The sequence below is a fragment of the Cenococcum geophilum genome (assembly GCF_001692895.1).
Source record: "Cenococcum geophilum 1.58 unplaced genomic scaffold K441scaffold_34, whole genome shotgun sequence".
In the NCBI taxonomy this organism is placed as follows: domain Eukaryota; kingdom Fungi; phylum Ascomycota; class Dothideomycetes; order Gloniales; family Gloniaceae; genus Cenococcum; species Cenococcum geophilum.
The window spans coordinates 940,212-957,478 of NW_027137592.1; the positions used below are offsets into that span (position 1 = coordinate 940,212).

The following is a 17,267-nucleotide window of genomic DNA, read 5'->3' on the forward strand; positions in this document are numbered from 1 at the left end:
AACTTCCTTGAGAAATTATTGTTGTCTGCTTAATGCTCTGTCAAATTTGCTTAGAGCTAAGCCAGGTGGCGGAGCATAACCCGACTCGGGGCAAGGCGAATCTGGAGGCTGATGTGCACAGCCACGTTCCATCGGGGATATTCAGGTGAGGCAAAATAATCTGCACTGCTGCATGGTCTTATGAACTCAACCTTCATGTGGAAAACTCCGCGCCACAACAACAGCAAGCAATCGGCCATAACGGAGTTTCGTTTAGATTTCCGTATACCTAGGTACACCTAGCCTCCATCATGAGCACCGCTTCTCCGCCCCAGGATGATCTGTTTCGAAGAGTTCTAGATTCTTTCAAGAAAGACCTCAGTAGGCAAGAAAAGCAGAACTTTTCCTTCACCGATATCAAAGGTCTCAATCTCGCTATCGATGACTTGCAAAAGAAGCAGCACTCTCAAAGAAGGCTACAAAATCTATCCCGGTTGAAACCTTTCCTTGAAGCGATGGAGCAATACGGTAAAGTGGTAGAAGTCTTTTGTAATAGCTCCGAATTCGTTGCTTTCGTTTGGGGTCCAATGAAGTTTCTTTTGCAAGTAAGTACTCAAGACTTATATCCTTAATCCTGGCTTGGTTGGTTCGCGCATGCCTAAGCATCTTCAGTGGTCCTACCATGTGGTTTCTAGGGACACCATGGCTGCTTAAGTAGCCATGAGGATTTTTCTGTTAGATTAACAAAGTACACATGCTACTCAGGTGTCGTCAAGTACACTGTAAGAGACACGGCCGTCCCATAAATGGGTTTAAGATGTCTCGCAGACGCAAACCCTGTCTCAAACTACTACGTCTCTTTTTCTTACCCATCCAACCATATATTTACTCATGAAATAAGCTACAATGTTTCTTCATTTCTCAAATTAGGAAAAGCTGGCTTCTAAAGCTTGCAACGTTAATCTTGCGAGAGGCTTATAATGCATCAGGTCGCTAGTTCATACGCAGAGGCATTCAATGAACTCTTAGATGTGTACCAGACAATTGGACAGGATATGCCACTTCTATTACAGTATCAATCCGTCTTTCAAGACAATCCGCATATGGTTAGAGTTTTAACCTTGATGTACGAGGATATCCTTGAATTCCACCGAAGAGCCCTGAAGTATTTTCAACAGCGAAGTTTGTTTTATCTTAATGCAACTTTATGAACCCTTTTGCTAACATGTTAGTTAGTGTGGAGACAACTGTTTCAAGCTACTTGGAAAACATTCAAGTCTAAATTTTCTGGTCTCTCTGATAGCATGCGTCGGCATAGAAGTTTGATAGAAAGTCAAGCGAATTTGCTCCAGATTGAAGAATCCCAACAATCTCGGGCATATCATGAAGCTCAGTTCAAATTAATCAGGGACGCAGAGGAATCTCGACGCCGAACTACCGTCAACACCTGGCTTCACGCAGCCAGCACTGAGACAGACCAGTATAATGCTTCGTCCATACGATCAGAGTACCCGGAGACTGGTGGGTGGCTTTTCGATATGAATAAATTTAAAGCCTGGTTTGACCCCCAATTCTGTTCGACACCTGCACTGTGGCTCAACGGTATTCCTGGCGCTGGTAAGTATATCAATAACATGATTTCCATCTATTTCAAAGTCCACTTCTTCCGGATTTTCCTGACGATAAGCTTTAGGTAAGACGATCCTCGCATCTCTTGTTATTGAAAGGGCCCGAAAACTCACCTCGACGACGGTGTTATTCTTTTATTGTAGGCATGATGACTCTCAACGCAACAGTTTTGTTGCAGTCGCGCGGGGGTTAATATCCCAGATCCTGTGCCAGAATGACATGCTACTATCTTACCTATACGAGAAAGCCTCCACTAGCGGTGAAGCAGTTCTGACCGGACCTTCTTTGGTAAAAGAAATATTGAGTATGGCGATAAAGAACAGCGAACGCACCTACATTATCCTTGACGGTCTGGATGAATGTAACCGTGAGGATCGTAAAGAGATCACATCTTGGTTCCGTGATTTAATCGACTCCCCTTCTCGGACGGATTTCGGCAGTATTCGTTGTCTTTTCATCAGTCAGGATGATGGCCCGGGTCGAAAGGATCTTTCGATGCTTCCAACGCTGAAAATCAGGGGCGAGGATAACAGATGTGATATTGAACTGTATGCTAACGCATGGAGTAAAAAGATTCAAGAAAAATTTGAACTTCAGGATGATAACAGAGACGAGATAGCAGGGAGAATAGTCACAGCTTCTGGAGGTAGGACCTTTCCTAGAGGAGAGCTACTTACCTTCTCGAAGCTTACCAAACCGCTAACTTCAACGAACTTGAAGGCATGTTCTTATTGGCAAAGTTAATCAGCCGCAACCTACTAGATCAAACGTCCCAAGATAGCCTAGATGAGGAACTTGAGCCGAATGTATTTCCCAAAGAGATAAACCAGGCGTATGTATTAATTGCTTTCGTCCATATGCAACTGACATTGTGGCGACAGGTATTCAAGAATCATAAAACGAATCTTCAATGACCACATTTCTCTTCCTGAGAAAAAAGACTCTCTTATGCTGCTAGGCTGGCTCGTGTGCACCAAACGTCCTCTAAAATGGCATGAAATCCAAGGAGCTAAATCAATCGACATTGAACGTCGTTCTGTTGAAATGGAACGCCGTCGGTTCCGAGTGGACTCCAAGGATCTTTGCGGATCCCTTGTTGAGATCCGTGGTGATGGAACAGTTGAACTTGTTCACCTTACAGCGAAACTGTAAGTGGCCTGCATAGATCTACCGTCGACGCATATCAATGAACTTCATACTAACAATGGCTTCCAGCTTCCTAATTGATGATCGTCACATTGTTCGCAATGTAGAAGAGCTCAATATGGCAGTCCTGTGCTTAAACTACCTCAACCTCCCGGGTTTTTGCGGAGATGATATCCAGTCCTTGCTTCCGAAAGGCTATTTCGCTTTCTTCGATTATGCTGTGGTATATTGGGTGAGCCATTTGGAAGCCGGACTTAGCAGTGATATAAGTTGTGAGTCACTACGGTTGCTTGCCGAAGGTTTGGATAACTTTCTCGATCTGCACTGGGCTTCGCCAAAGAGCCGTGTCGTGGTTTCAAACAGAAACTATGAGAGGCTGAAGCAATTAAAGGATTATCCGTTTTTCGACAGACTCATGCAGGCAGCTGTTGCTTCCAGAAAGAAACTGCACTTCCATGGAAGCACATCGTCTGAGGAAGCAATTTTGAATTTATCCGGCCTTGTCAGTCGTGTTCGGATAGCCCTGGAGCGCGAAGTCTCTTCTGCCTCGGACGATTCAAGTCGCTGCAGACTCGAGCGACTGTACGGTACCAATTTATTCAAGTGCCCTAGGTTCAGTTGCGATTTCTTCTCAGCTGGCTTTCCTAATTCAGAGCAGCGTGAACAGCATGTATCAAAGCATGATCGCGCATACCGCTGTACTATTGAAGGTTGTCAGATGGCGGCTTTCGGATGTGCGACAGCGAAAGATTTAGACAAGCATATGGCAGACTATCATGGGTTATCTGTGGTGGAAGAAGTCCAATTCCCATCAGAATTCCCTGCCAGAGCGCCGTCCAAATCCCCAACAAATTCGCGGTCTTCAACGCCAGAGCCAGCGGCCATCCCTACGTCCAATTTAGTCTCGAAGAGCGCTCGCAAGCCAAAGACGCCGTCTGTTTTTCAATGCCCTATGTGCTCTAAAAAGTTTACACGAGCTTACAACCTGCAAGCACACCGTCGAACGCATACAGACGAACGTCCTTTCCCGTGCAGGATATGCGGGAAGGGCTTTGCAAGACAACACGATCGCAAGAGACACGAAAATTTACATAGTGGAGAAAAGAAATTTTACTGTAGAGGGACATTGCAAGATGGTAGCGAATGGGGTTGTGGGAGAGGTTTTGCTCTCGCTGCTGCTTTGGCACGCCACTATCAATCCGTAACTGGCCAAGCTTGCATAAAACAGCATCTTGAAGAACAAGCAGCACTTCAAAGGTATTTAAACTCACAGGAGGTATCATCGGAGGATCGTGCGCTGGAGTTGGCTCAGAAACAAGGTTAATAATACTGTTTCATCGAATATATGGTTGTGTTAGTGGATTAAAGAACGTTTAGATAATAACAGGGGGTTCTAAAGATGTCAGCTACTGGACCAAATATTGATTTATGTCGCGCATGCACCTAGTAATTGTCTCGTTCTCTGTGAGGTCTGCCTATCTGCTTCGGTACTACGCTTAAGCTGCTGCTGGTTGCCACCGAATCATACAGGATTACTGGTTGATGTGTTTACGCCCTACAGAGCTTTTCGCCTGTAAGGCTAATGAGAAATTATTTTCTTGTTGCTAACGACCTCTCTAGAGCTCGTATAATGAATCGCTGCTAATAGTTTTCCACAGATTTGATTTCTAGGAGTGGTGAAAATTACTCACGGAGTGGGGGTTACGCAGTAACCTGTCATACTCGTGAAAGATTCCTGCAGTCATTTCGAACCTGAAAATTCACTGTCACCAGAGTACTCACGCTCTGATTGGGCTTTGACTTGTGCTTGGCACTTTGCTAGTATACTTTTGGACATGTTGCTGGATTAGCGTCTCAACATTGAAAAGTGAGGCGAGCACAAGTAAGACTCGTGCAGAGAATCTGCTCTATGATTGGTCTTTACACCTTGGGCGCTGCTCACGGGGCACCAGGGTTTGATGTTGGCGCTGAAAATATGCCTCGTAGGCCGGTTGAGGGTCCAGGCAGACACAAGGCGGACATTGGAGACTACTTCGGTGGCGGGGGTTGCGCAGTTTCTTTGAGCCTCAACGGTATTGCTAATGTTAGAAATTGTTACAAATTGAAACCTAAAATTTATGGCTGGTTGGGAATTCCAGACCACCATTGGTTAACTGTTGTAGATTCACAGGATATGCGCGTCTGAGGCAGCAGGCTTAGTCGAGGCTCCGGGCGGGTCCCTTCGCTGACCTCATAAAGATATTCAAAATTCTTCCTTCAAGGCGTCAAAGCTGTGCAGTCGTACGAGAATTGTACTTGACTTATTAAACGATTTTGAGATTGTGTGGAGGATGGACATCTAGAAACGTGCCGGGATTTGGCGACTGCAGCCTGTTGGCAATGGAGAGACTGAAGCGGAATTCCATGCATGATGAGTCGAGGCGGGGGTTGCGCAGCTAATATCCTTAGAAATACTCCAAATCGAACTGGCAATCCAAGGCGAGAAAATAATTCTAGGCTATCATTGGCGGTTTACGACACGGGCTGAATTCCGGGTGGTTACCTCAGCGAGCTCAGACGTGATATTTTAGCTAGTGTCGGAATAACCTACGCCGTCTTCCGAATGGCAAAATCACGTCTGAGAGCGTTTGGCGAGTTTTGTTTAAAGCGTAAGCAAAATCCGTAAAACGGATATTGCGGATATCTAATTTATTTATTTATACAACGCGTTATTATTACTATACGTAGTCACTTTTTTTTTAAGACTTAGGGCTTCTAAATGGTATAAATTTTATTATATAGCTATCGCTCGGTCTTAACATTAATTTCGTTAAAGCGTAAGCATATATTATATCTAATTAAATAGTCTGCTAATATAGATAAAACGATATAGATATATAAATATCTACTACTTAAAGCTATTGTAACACCTAGTAGGTGCTATAGTTAGGTCCTTCCTTGAAAATATCCTCCCTTGGCCTAGAGTGCCTCTGCTATTACTAGGGGATAAGCTTTGGGCAGAGCCTCGTGCAGAGCCTTAGTAAAGCTTCGTGCAAAGCTTAATGCAGAGCTTCGTGCAGAGCTTCGTGCAGAGCCTCGTGCAGAGGTAAAATTGTGGCCTCTACCACGACAACTTCCTTTTAACATCGCGTGGGTATAAGGAGCTAAGAATCTCATAGATATATAGAGTAGGCTTTTCTCTATAATTTGGTATAATTTTTATATTGACAAGTATTGTGGAAGGGTAGATCAATTTCGTTAAAGTTGATGAGGTCTTCTCATATAAACAGTGTTTACGTTTTCTACAAATCTCGCCAAAGTCTCTCAGACCTTATCTCATGAATCAGACGCTCCGCAAAAGATTTGTTCCGGCGACACTAACTCCTAAACCAATCAGAATAGTGCACTAATTTTACCCCCCTGCGCACCCCCCTGCCACCAGCAAAATCTTCTGAGAGCTTATGGGCGTCGCTTTGGTAAGAAATGAATGTTTTAAAAATCAAATTTTGTGTATTTCTACGAGCGACGTCCTAACCACGAGATTTATTATATATTTTATTGATGCAATAGATTCTTTAGGTAATTATATCTATATATTTATAAATTATAACCCCCTACTAAGAATATTAGGGGGCGAGATACATCGTCGTAGAACGTAAGTTAATTTTAAATTTGAATGTTTGTAGATTTTNGGCCAAANCTNACNNACTACCTATATCTAACTTCTTANANAATAAAGCTACNATATCGCNATAATATAGAGGCGATAGAGAAGACAAAGGGCTTTTAGCTCGTACTATTTTAGAGATAATTAGACGTAGAGAAGTATGTAATTTTTGGTAGTAAGGCAAGATTGCGATAAAATAGACTAAAACGACCAACTGCCTATGTCTAACTTCTTGTAAAATAGAGCTATAATATTGCTATAACGTAGAGGTAATAGAGAAGAAAAAGAGCTTTTAGCTTGTAGTATTTTAGAGATAATTAGACGTAGAGAAGTATATAAGGTATGGAGCTTCGAGCAGAGCTTCGAGTAGAGCCTCGAGCAGAGCTTCGAGCAGAGCCTCGTGCAGAGCTTCGGGAAAAGCCTNGTGCAGAGCTTCGAGAAAAGCCTCGTGCAGAGCTTCGAGCAGAGCTTCGAGCAGAGCCTCGTGCAGAGCTTCGAGCAGAGCCTCATGCAGAGCTTTGAGCAGAGCAGTGAGGTAAGATTGCGACCGACGAGTTTTGCGACTGACGATTTTTGCGACCGATGAAAATACAACTAACGAAAATACGACTAACTAATATAGCCACGACGTTGTTATTTATTGCAATAGATAGAGAAATTAAAGAGCTCCTACCTTATAGTATTTTTATAATAACTAGACGTTATAAAAGGGTTGAGATATAGCGTTGTAATAGAAGAGTCGTCGCCTAATAAGAAACATTGAGTTCTTATACAAAGGGCGCCTATAAGCTCTCAGACCCTCGGGGAGAAATTCCTCTTGGTGTGATCTAATTGGTCCAGGAGTCCACAGTACTAGGGTAAGGTCCACAAGCGTAGCGCTAGCCCTTAGCTACGTCGTGGCGCGATTTCTCCCCGGGGGTCTGATTCATGAGATAACTCAGACCAAGAAAACGATTACCGTCCTAAATCAGCTTAGCGGACGGTGCGGATATTCTTATATCCGTAATCGATTTCTTGGTCTGAGCTTCTGAGGTAACCAGAGTGGCTTACCCGGTGAGATTTGTAAGTGCGGTCTCGCCACACACCTCAAATTTAAATAGTCATTCACATGTCCACAATAAAGACCTTTTTAATTATTATCTGTATTCTGGAGGGTTAAAGTAGGGCCTCAGCTATCATATTCACGACTTTCTTAACTAGTTTTGATGAGGCAGTCCTAATTAACAATTTCTGCCTTGCTGCCTTAACTAAACTCACAAAACTCACCCTGGTGCTTCCACCCGCACGCTGGTTTACGTCCACGCATATCGATAAGGGTCACAGGCTCTTTGGCTCTGATAATGCTGTCCATAGGCTTAGTGCCAAGTTGTGGACGCCAGCTTGGGAAGGGATACTTCGGATGAGCACCCTGTTTGATATCGAGATAAGAACACTGTCCTAAGTCCTAGAGAACGAGTTAAAGATAAGTAAGAACATTGCACTCAAGAGTGCCACCCGTTTCAATCGCTTTCCGCCAAATAACTATGGTCAATTTTTCAATCTTTCTTTAAGCCAGCGCCGCCAGCAGTCACAATCATCGGCGCTAGATTTCCGGCAGACGGCTCCGCGCCTTGTTTAGTACCTCTCACAACTACCTCCGACCACATATACCAGGGACCCGATAGCTGCTTTTCTCGTGTTCCCGATCTGCGTGCGTTCTGGAAGGTACCACGGGGATGGGAGTTTCGGGATGTAGGGCAAATGACATTTGAGGGCCAGCCGAATAAGGCTTGGAATGGAGTCTACTTAAAATGGTTCTCATTCGCATTGGATGATCTCCCAGAAAATAGTTCTGTCCCACTCATTTTCTGTCGAGAGAATCGCTTAGCAGCGGGAGATGTGTTCATTGTGAAGCTTGCCCCGCAAGAACATGATGAGCATGGTTGGACCGCCTACGAGGATTTTCTTCCAGAGTTCTTAGAGTATTGCCTTAACCGGGACAGGGTGGAGATTGAGTCATATCTCCGCTTTCGAGACGAGTTGGCCGCTCAGAAGGCCATATGGCCAGGAATCTGGGCTCAAGATAATAGAAGTCAGTGGCTTGATATTATTTACAGGGAGCATCACAGCCGCCTTGCAGCGGCGAAACCGGTACACACCTAGGTGGTATGTTACGCGGCTTTCCCAGTTAAGATGAAACATTAAAGAGAGGCTCTAAAGTAGGAAGTCTTACTGTGGCTATCATCAGCGTGGCTCAGCAATCGCTGGCACGTGGAAATATGATACAGTTTTCTACGGAGTTTACCCTGAAGTGGCTTCTTATAGCAAGTCTTTTAAATAAAAGTTATTTACATTTATATTTACATTATATTTAATTTTATAAGGTAACTATATTATATGAATAAAAATAAAAATTGTCACGACTGTTGTATGTATCCAGCTGTTAGATCGTCCTCTCGATGAAACAATATACCTTTTGGCCCGTTGGCGCCGTGAATGAAAGCTAGAGCTCCACACACTGTCGCAGATATTTAATCGCAAATTTAAGGTCTTGACTGTTAGATTTACGACTCGCCAGAAATACCTGGAAAAGTGTTGTTCACCTACGCCGTCTGCCTAATTATTAGGCCCTTATTTTGGTTTACGTGAGGAGCCTCTAGCCAAAGGATAAAGATTATTCTAAATGGAAGGCGTTTAAACTTTTTGATGAATTGAGATGGAGTTGTGGATATCTTGGCTGCAAGTATGTAGCGGAATGTGACTTTAAAGATCATGCAGATTCTTTATAATCTTAGGGGGTCAATAGATTTATGAGATTGCCGAAATACACGTGTAGCTTTCTAGACAACTTGAAAAGGCTGAATGCGAGGTGTTAGAGATTCACTGATATTGGTACAGACCGGAAGACAGCATCTAAAGAAAAGATAAGTTCTGCTGACTATGTGGTACTGATTATTCAGAGTTGAGTAATTATTGAACGAAAAGCTAAGTAACGCGGTGGCCATATCATGCAGTTGGGGTGGCAATAGGCTAGAGGATTTGATGTTAAGAAACGCGGATCTGATAGGACTTTTTGGTTTAGTAACCGTTGCGCTCTGGTTGGCTGTTGGCCTGGCATGCGATTATGACGCTTGGACTCAGGATTTCAAAGACTGCAGCTCAACACCATCGCCGACATAACTAATTGCTCACCACCCTCACCTTACACCTACCATCTGCTTCTTAGCACATCGAACGCAAGTCCTGTATGCAATAGCCAACATGTCCTTGCCTCGAACTGCTGGTGGCTTGGCCTCATGTGCAACCACAACATTTCTAAAGTTTGCTGCTCTGCCATTAGCATCCCGAAGATGTCCTCAATGTCTCCGCACCTTTTCTTCCTACAGAGCCTTTCGGCAATCGTCGAAACGGCAACTACAGACTGCGAGTGCATACCATCCGTCGACATTAAGTCCAGAACCGCTACCCCCCCGTAATTTGGGCGTCCCGGATACTTCCATAGTCGGTGGCATACCCGAGATGAACGAAAGGCGACCTCCCAGTTTGACGGAACAAAGAGGAAGTGGAACAGCATCAGGATTGGAGAATGGATCAAGTTTTGGTGTTCCGGAGGGCGAAGCGCAGAAGAGCAAGCCTACACTGGCACCCAAGCCTTCCTCTTTCAAACCAAGACGATACAACTTCGCAGCTCGCAAAGCAACAATAAAGCTGTCAAATTCGGCCGTCACGCATTTAAGAGAGCTGCTTGACCAACCTGAGCCGAAACTTATTCGCATAGGAACAAAAGCAAAGGGCTGTTCTGGATTGGCGTACCATCTTGAATATGTTGATAAACCTGGGATGTTGGATGAACAAGTAGAGCAGGATGGAGTCAAGGTTTTGATAGACAATAAGGCTCTAATAAACATAATTGGAAGTGAGATGGATTGGGTTGAGGATAAGCTCAGTAGACGATTCGTGTTTAGGAACCCGAACATCAGTAAGCTTCCCCGTTATCCTGTAAATTCCTACGCTGATAAGACTGTAGCGGAGCAATGCGGTTGTGGAGAGTCCTTCAGCGTCTCATAATCGGGCCGTTTGTCTATGATCTTGTACAAACTGTTTATGAGCGCATAGCATAGCATAGCATAGCAAGCAGGACCTCGGCGTTAAGCATCTATATCAAGGGATTCGATACTGCATTGATTGTATCAAAACCATAGCTATCATTCCCTCCTCTCCATCCTAGAATTTACCAGGCTCGAAATCAACGACTCTTACATTTTGGATTATACCCTCGAGGCTTTTCACAAACGCCAATTGCTCAGGATCTTTCTCAAGATAGTATTTCCGATCCTCCTCATTTTCAAATTCCGATACGAAACCATGGCTGAAGCCACCCTAGAGCGCAGGAAGAGGTTGAAGTCAGCCTCTATCGTTAAGCACAAACAGAAAGAAACGGGGTTGCAACTACTTGATGCCCTTCGGGACTGTTGTCTCTACCACCCACGGATGACTTTACGTAAGGCTTTTGGGTAGTTGGGTGTAGACATTTATCCCGAAGTGCGAGCATGCGTTTGCAGGCCTGTGTTGATATAACATTAGATAGAAATGTAATAGTACTCATTTCCCGACACTCACATCTTCTACTTGCTTATGGCCTACAGTTGGCTTGAATTCAAAGAGCACAATGTGAATTATGCCCATTTTGTATTGCTTATTCTTCTGTTCTGGGTTTGGACGGAATACTCGACAGAATTGAATTCTGGATTGATGCAGTTGAGAGGTTTGGTGATGATATGACGTTTCCAAGGTTGATTTAGGGCTCTAGTTCAGCGGAACCACTTACCGATGACTTCGAGTATACCACTTCTGATGCGGCGTCTGAACAAACTGTTATAGACAGTGCTGCTGTCTTAATATAAAGTCATGAAGTCGGCTTTGTCGTACACTAATTTGCTTATCGATCATCTCGCAGCATCGCGCTCCGCGTTAACCTTGTCCTCAACCCCAAGCCTCCGAGCTTTCACTACGCTGCTACATTAACATGGCCAATCCCCTCCCCTCACAAATTCTATACCTAATAATACGCTTCACAGCCTCGATACCGGATCTTCCTCTTAGTATCCCCTCACCTAGAACAACCACCACCCTCTCCCTCAAGCGCCTCATCCGCTCTCACCTCCCACCATCCCATGCATCTAACCGCCTCCGCCTCATATACGCCGGTAAAGTCCTCGCAGACACCGCACCCTTATCCTCCTCTCTCAAATTTCCGCCCCCTCCTCCACCTCGCTCCAATCCTCCCAACGACACGTCACAAAGCAAGAGCAAAGGCAAAGAACCCATCCGGGACCTCTCAGAGCCTCCCGGCCCCAACCACCCCCGCCTCTACATCCATTGCTCTCTCAGCGACGCACTCTCACCCACTGACCTTGCCGCCGAAGCCTCCGCAACCCTAACCTCCGAAGCCGCCCTCACCCGCCAAACCACCACAAAATCCACCCAAGACGCCTCCACCAACAGCAGCGGCAACAGCGGCGGCGGCGGCGGCGGCAGAAGAGCGGCAGCAAGACGCGACAGCGTGGCCACGACCGCCGCGCCGCAGGGCTTCGACCGCCTGCTGGGCGCCGGCTTCACGCCGACTGAGATCGCCTCACTGCGCTCCCAGTTCCTGACCAACCTCTCCTTCACCCACACCCCGGACGACATGCCGTCCGGGGCCGCGCTGCGTGCGCTTGAGGACCGCTGGCTCGACACGTCCGCGCACGAGACCGCGGCCGGGGACCCTGCGGCTACGATGACGACGACGCCGGAGGGGGAGAACGGGTGGGGTGCCGGGTTTGGGGTGGAGGATGGGGGGCTCGATGATATGCTATTTGGGTGGTTGACGGGGTTTTTTTGGCCGCTAGCCGCGCTGGTTTGGGGTGCGAGGGAGGAGGGCGTGTGGACGCGTAGGAGGCAGGTCGCTGTTATGATGGGGGTGGCGCTGAATTGTGTGTTTGGGTTTTTGAGGTGGAGTAGTACTTAAGAGGAAAGGAATTGGTGGTATGGAGAAGTGGTTGATGTTTGTGTTCTAGTGGGAAAGGCAAAATTAGGGTTGTAGGGATGCCAGCGGTGCGCTGTTGATATTACAGGTTTTGGGGGCAGTCTAAAGCGAAGTACCGCTGGCATTGTCAATAGCTCTATCTAAGACCCCCTCACATTGTCTAAAACACCAAAGACATCAAAACTACACCCTAAACTACCTAAAAGTGCTATAGCTCCTTAAACTTCCCACTATCATCCTTCCAGGCCTCTGGCGCCACGACCCTAATTCTTTCCGGCTTCGTAAGCTCAACCAACCACCCAACCATCACAAAAGCTCTCACTCCATAGTCCTTCCAACCTAATACCGGCTTCCAGCCCCGCACAAACTTCGCATCCACCCGCTCCCACGGCACCTCGCCGCCGAGGCCCTCCACCGCAGCCCTAATCCCGCTAGTGAATCCATCCTCATGGAACCCATACCCAGCCCAAGCCCCACAATACCAGATGCTGCGAGTTCCCTGAATCTTCTGCAGCTCATCCTGCGCACGCACAGAGCGTGCCGTGTAGAGCGGATGGCGGTAGGGAAAGGCGCCTTGGGTGAGTGCTTGGGACGGTGCATGGGGTGGGTTGAGGGTTACGAGGATCGGGCCAAAGGTGGATCGGGAGAGATTTTTGCAGGGTGTTTATGTTGTAGGTTAGGAAGGCCGTTTACAAGGGTTTGGAGGAGGGGGGACAGGGTAAGGTAGTTCCAGGCGGACCAGACGAGAGGCCGGCGGGGCATTAACTTTAACGTCTCAGTATGTGCTTACTTTGGGCAGATGTATTGGAAATGAGAATGAGACTTATGGAAAGACCGGAGTGGAGATAGGCCATATTTGGCGTTGTTTGGGATTCACTCAGGATGGTTTTCTCTTCTTCCGTTGCGGGAGGCGAGATTATGCGAAGTGCTTGATCCCCATGGCATCCAAGGATGACCTGATCGAAGACTTCCTGTCTGCTTAGGCCTTTCCGCCTAGGTTAGCAATAACTTTTCCGTCCTTCTAGTTCTGAATTGATACTACTGGCGTGGATAGATTGATTTTTCCTGTGAGCGTCCCTCAGGACTGCATCGATGTATTTCTGCGCACCGCCTTCGATCGCCAACCATGGAGGGTGTGCAGCGAATGTGTTGAGTAGATGGTGATTCCACATAAACTGTACAAACGTGGCCGGGAATTATAGCGCGCATTTGCCCGGTCCCGTGCTCTAGACGCATGCGATCATAGGGATGATGTAGTCGCCGCAGAAATTGGCAGAGTAGCCCTCTTTCTCCAGACAGTCTCCTATACTCTGTTCTTTCTGGACTCTAGTAGAACCTTTTCTCTTCTGCTGAAAGATGATCCAAAGAAAACTGATTGAACCGAACAATATCAAAAATCATACACCAGAAGGTTGGACGGAAGAGGTTCTCACGCAGCGCAAATAAGGCATAGGGAGATGTTACCGCCCATTCAAAAGCTCTGTAATCGCGAGAGACGTCAAAAGTTATTTTAGAGGGTATAATTTCAGCGTTAAGTTCCTTCCAAAACGCGATGAAGTTGGCTGAAACAGGTATTAGTTCAACTGATTGTATGGAAATGATGGTCTAGCAAGCTTAGTAGGCGTACTGACAATACGTAGCTGCGTTAAGCACTATAAATCCCGTATCCACTTGAGTACTATGCCCATTGTGCTTGGAAGCGACGGTATCGGTATGGCCGCTAAGGCGATCTGCTGCTTCGTACTGGTGGACTTCATGGGGAGAGTTCCAGAGAGCTCATAAAGCTCCTAGGCCTGATATTCCATTGCCAACAATGGCGATTCTCCTATTTTCCATGTTAAAAAATGTGTTGAAGTAAGAATGCGAAGACTTGAAGAAGCTAAGAAACTAAAGGGAAGAGAAAAGTCATGAGATCATGACTTCTTGGAACAGAAATAGTTTCATCTTAGCTGTAGTTTCTCCGAATAGGTCTTAGAGACCCTACCGAAGCAATAAGACGTCTTCAAAAGACAGGTATGCATGATAGTGTTTGTGTGCATTTTTGTGGTTGAGGCGCAGACTAAGACGAGACATCTACAGCCTCGCATGCACGTGATCTCAGCCCTGGCAGCCATTCTCCAAACAAGGATGGCCGGCGCTCGGTGTTTGCGACTCCTAGAATCCAGACCAACGTCAACCTTCTTGACACCTGCAGCAACGGACATCACTCTACTCCCAACATTAACACCAAACAGATACCATACCCACGTCGATCGAATCTTCATCCCTCCGGACAGACTCTATAGAAGTCACGAAAACAGCCTCGAACCCCTTCGCCTGCCATGTCGGGCTTACTAGACTCAGACGCCGGCTCCGAACGCTTCAGCAGCTATGAAGCCGAGCTGAAGCTTGTCCAGGCCGACCTCAACCAGAAACTCGACCAGATCCCAGAGCTCTCTGGCGAGCCACGGAAGGCAGCTGTGCGACAAGCAGAGCGGGCATTAGAGGAGGCAAATGAGCTCGTAAGTCCGCTGCCTTGCCGACGACGACACATTGAAATTGAGGGCACACTAGACGCTGCTGAGTAACTCCATCTGGAAGAGCGCATGCTAACCTGGTTGCATCGTATAGCTCGATCAAATGCGCATCGAAAAACCCAATATTCCCGCCCCCGCTAAATCGAAAATAAACCAACGGTTCCGCAACTTTGAATCCGATATCGACGGTCTAAAAAGGAAACTGAAATCCCTCTCCGACGACCGTAAAGCGCTCTTTGGCTCTCGGTACACAGACAGTCCTACTACGGACGACCAGCTGGAACAGCGACAACAACTCTTGTCGGGCACAGATCGTCTCGAACGTAGTAGCGGGCGGCTAAGGGAGAGCCAAAGGATCGCGCTGGAGACAGAAGATATTGGACGGAACACACTTGCGGACTTATCAAGGCAACGGGAGACGATTGAACATACGAGAACCACCCTATTAGAGAGCGAGAGTTATACGGATCGGAGTATCAAGACGTTGAGGGGGATGGCGCGTAGGTATTTATCTCCCTTTGCCCTACTATTTTCACCTGCAAAGCCAGATGAAGTAGTGTTGTATCCTTTTGAAGAATGCTGACAGATATCTCAGGATGGCTACAAATCGGATAATCACAATTGCTATTATCACTGTACTTGTCTTACTTATTGTTGCAGTCATTGTCAGCAAGTTCCGGAGGTGATTGGGTGAAACAACTGGCGTTATGGCTTGTACGAGAATTTTTGGGCGCAGCAGGCTTTTCATAGTAATCCCCATCACTTTCGGAAGTGTTCGTTAAATGAGATTTAATCCTTAGAGTCACTCTCCCCGAGATTTTGATATATTGTTCAGCCAATATCTACGCGAATTGATCGTGGCGATGAAATCTAACGAAGCGTTCTCTAGTGGCAAAAACCTTTCTCCCAATACGCCGGCCACTTGCAGCTCGTCGAAGTAGTCAGCCTTATCACCAACTGAAATTTTAGGGCCGCGTATGATATTACCCGCATTAGCTTCTTTTTAAAATGTAACTGAGCCCGCGCTGGGAATCTGTGACGTGAGGGTACTGATGAACTACTAGAAAATAAATAAAATATGATTGGTTTGAATAATAGAAGGGTAGCTGAAGCAGAGGCTCGGGTGAGTTTAGCGGCACGGGACCCGACCAGGCTAGAACCCACCGACGCCGCTAGGGATACGCTAATAAACTGTAAGGTGCGGCAACAGTTGACTGACACAACTCTAACATAGACGCCACGAAGATCGAAAGAGAGTAATAAAACCATGGCAAATACCGTCAGCCTTGATAGAGAAATGGTACAGAGCGTTGTCGTTGCCGGCGCCGCCAGGCACCCTGAGTAAGGATTTGTGCCAGAGTCCTAGATCATCATTAAGATGTTTACTGTCGCGCAAGGCTGGCTGACTTCAGCCTTCAGTGCCTCACCGTGGCTGGGCAACTGCATATGTTAAAGAAAGCTGGGAGATTCATCAGGCTGAAAAAGGAATTACTCCAGGTGGTCTCAAAGTTCGTATACAATTTTCATATTTCCGCTGCTCATCTCAGATCTGTATCACGCTGTACTGCGGCATAATCCTATTCAACAGTACAAGTTATTGTTACTCCCCACCTTATTTCTCATTGCAAGCATGGCTACTGCGACCCCCATCCCGATCGCAGAATATTGCAGTCTAAAAGCATGGGATCCAGCGGTTTAGAAGAATGAGGTGATGTGCGAGGTTGTTTTTAAGAATCAAAAGTCGGCCAAAGAGGCCAATGATGTTGTTGATGAGAAGACTTACAACAATTCTTAAAAAGGCCTGACTGCGACATACCAGGAAATCATCAAACCGTAAGCCCTCTTTTAGGAATTGCTTGTACCCAAAAAGCTCATATTTGAAGCTATAACTCGTACTTCGATATGGCGGGGCTAGACAAACATTCCTGCCTTGCAACCCCTTGCAGAGAAGAGGAAACTATGTTTACACGGTCGACAACGGGGCTTATCTACTACATCTCAAGTACAAATACGGTATATTCGACTTATTTAGAAGGTCGTTCGCCGAGGAGCAGACGGACCCGCCAAACTATTCGATCCGAAAGTCTTGGCTGAAATTAAGCCTCTCGTGTTCGCAAACCACGATGTCCCGACCAGGGCTGCCTCCTTGCTAGGCTTCATCACGCCTAATTCGGTCAAAGGCTTTAGGGGGGCATAAAGCTTCGCTAACGTGGACGCATTTAACAACGATAACCAGAGCAAGAAAAGAGCGACAGCCCACGGCACCGAGAAGAACCCAAACACACCCGACCAGCAGCAGGACACTGTCGGTGATTGTCCCGGGCGGGATTGGTACACAGACGCT

At 46.5% G+C, this 17,267-nt stretch overlaps 7 protein-coding genes across 7 annotated transcripts; 5 read left to right on the forward strand and 2 right to left on the reverse strand.

The window, feature by feature from the left end:
- The first annotated feature begins 187 nt into the window (after positions 1–187).
- K441DRAFT_663706 (putative zinc finger protein) lies at positions 188–4,196 on the forward strand. The gene is made up of 7 exons (XM_067649241.1): positions 188–584; positions 969–1,161; positions 1,216–1,596; positions 1,673–2,254; positions 2,329–2,440; positions 2,490–2,756; positions 2,824–4,196. Exons 1-7 carry the CDS (start codon positions 291–293, stop codon positions 4,076–4,078), a joined length of 3,084 nt encoding a protein of 1,027 aa, XP_067501526.1. The 5' UTR covers positions 188–290; the 3' UTR covers positions 4,079–4,196.
- Positions 4,197–7,948: 3,752 nt separating this feature from the next.
- K441DRAFT_477841 (uncharacterized protein) lies at positions 7,949–8,344 on the forward strand (the record flags this gene model as incomplete). The annotated part of the gene is made up of 1 exon (XM_067641890.1): positions 7,949–8,344. A coding segment is annotated over one exon (396 nt), but the record flags the coding sequence as incomplete, so codon positions are not given.
- Positions 8,345–9,548: 1,204 nt separating this feature from the next.
- Positions 9,549–10,942, forward strand: K441DRAFT_663709 (uncharacterized protein). Its single transcript, XM_067649242.1, has 2 exons — positions 9,549–10,358; positions 10,407–10,942. Exons 1-2 carry the CDS (start codon positions 9,641–9,643, stop codon positions 10,445–10,447), a joined length of 759 nt encoding a protein of 252 aa, XP_067501528.1. The 5' UTR covers positions 9,549–9,640; the 3' UTR covers positions 10,448–10,942.
- K441DRAFT_571624 (uncharacterized protein) lies at positions 10,604–11,065 on the reverse strand (the record flags this gene model as incomplete). Its single annotated transcript, XM_067643990.1, has 3 exons — positions 10,604–10,759; positions 10,833–10,943; positions 11,000–11,065. The coding sequence occupies 3 exons, from the start codon at positions 11,063–11,065 to the stop codon at positions 10,604–10,606; spliced, it is 333 nt and encodes a 110-aa protein (XP_067501529.1).
- Position 11,066: 1 nt separating this feature from the next.
- K441DRAFT_706930 (uncharacterized protein) lies at positions 11,067–12,796 on the forward strand. The gene has a single exon (XM_067653691.1). It carries the CDS (start codon positions 11,406–11,408, stop codon positions 12,387–12,389), a length of 984 nt encoding a protein of 327 aa, XP_067501530.1. The 5' UTR covers positions 11,067–11,405; the 3' UTR covers positions 12,390–12,796.
- On the reverse strand, positions 12,616–14,243 carry K441DRAFT_688598 (uncharacterized protein; the record flags this gene model as incomplete). Its single annotated transcript, XM_067652211.1, has 7 exons — positions 12,616–12,992; positions 13,243–13,392; positions 13,450–13,582; positions 13,640–13,726; positions 13,794–13,969; positions 14,039–14,150; positions 14,220–14,243. The coding sequence occupies 7 exons, from the start codon at positions 14,241–14,243 to the stop codon at positions 12,616–12,618; spliced, it is 1,059 nt and encodes a 352-aa protein (XP_067501531.1).
- A 470-nt stretch (positions 14,244–14,713) lies between these two features.
- K441DRAFT_663712 (vesicle transport v-snare protein VTI1) lies at positions 14,714–15,637 on the forward strand. Its single transcript, XM_067649243.1, has 3 exons — positions 14,714–14,908; positions 15,018–15,427; positions 15,519–15,637. The coding sequence occupies exons 1-3, from the start codon at positions 14,729–14,731 to the stop codon at positions 15,607–15,609; spliced, it is 681 nt and encodes a 226-aa protein (XP_067501532.1). The 5' UTR covers positions 14,714–14,728; the 3' UTR covers positions 15,610–15,637.
- The last annotated feature ends 1,630 nt before the right edge of the window (positions 15,638–17,267 follow it).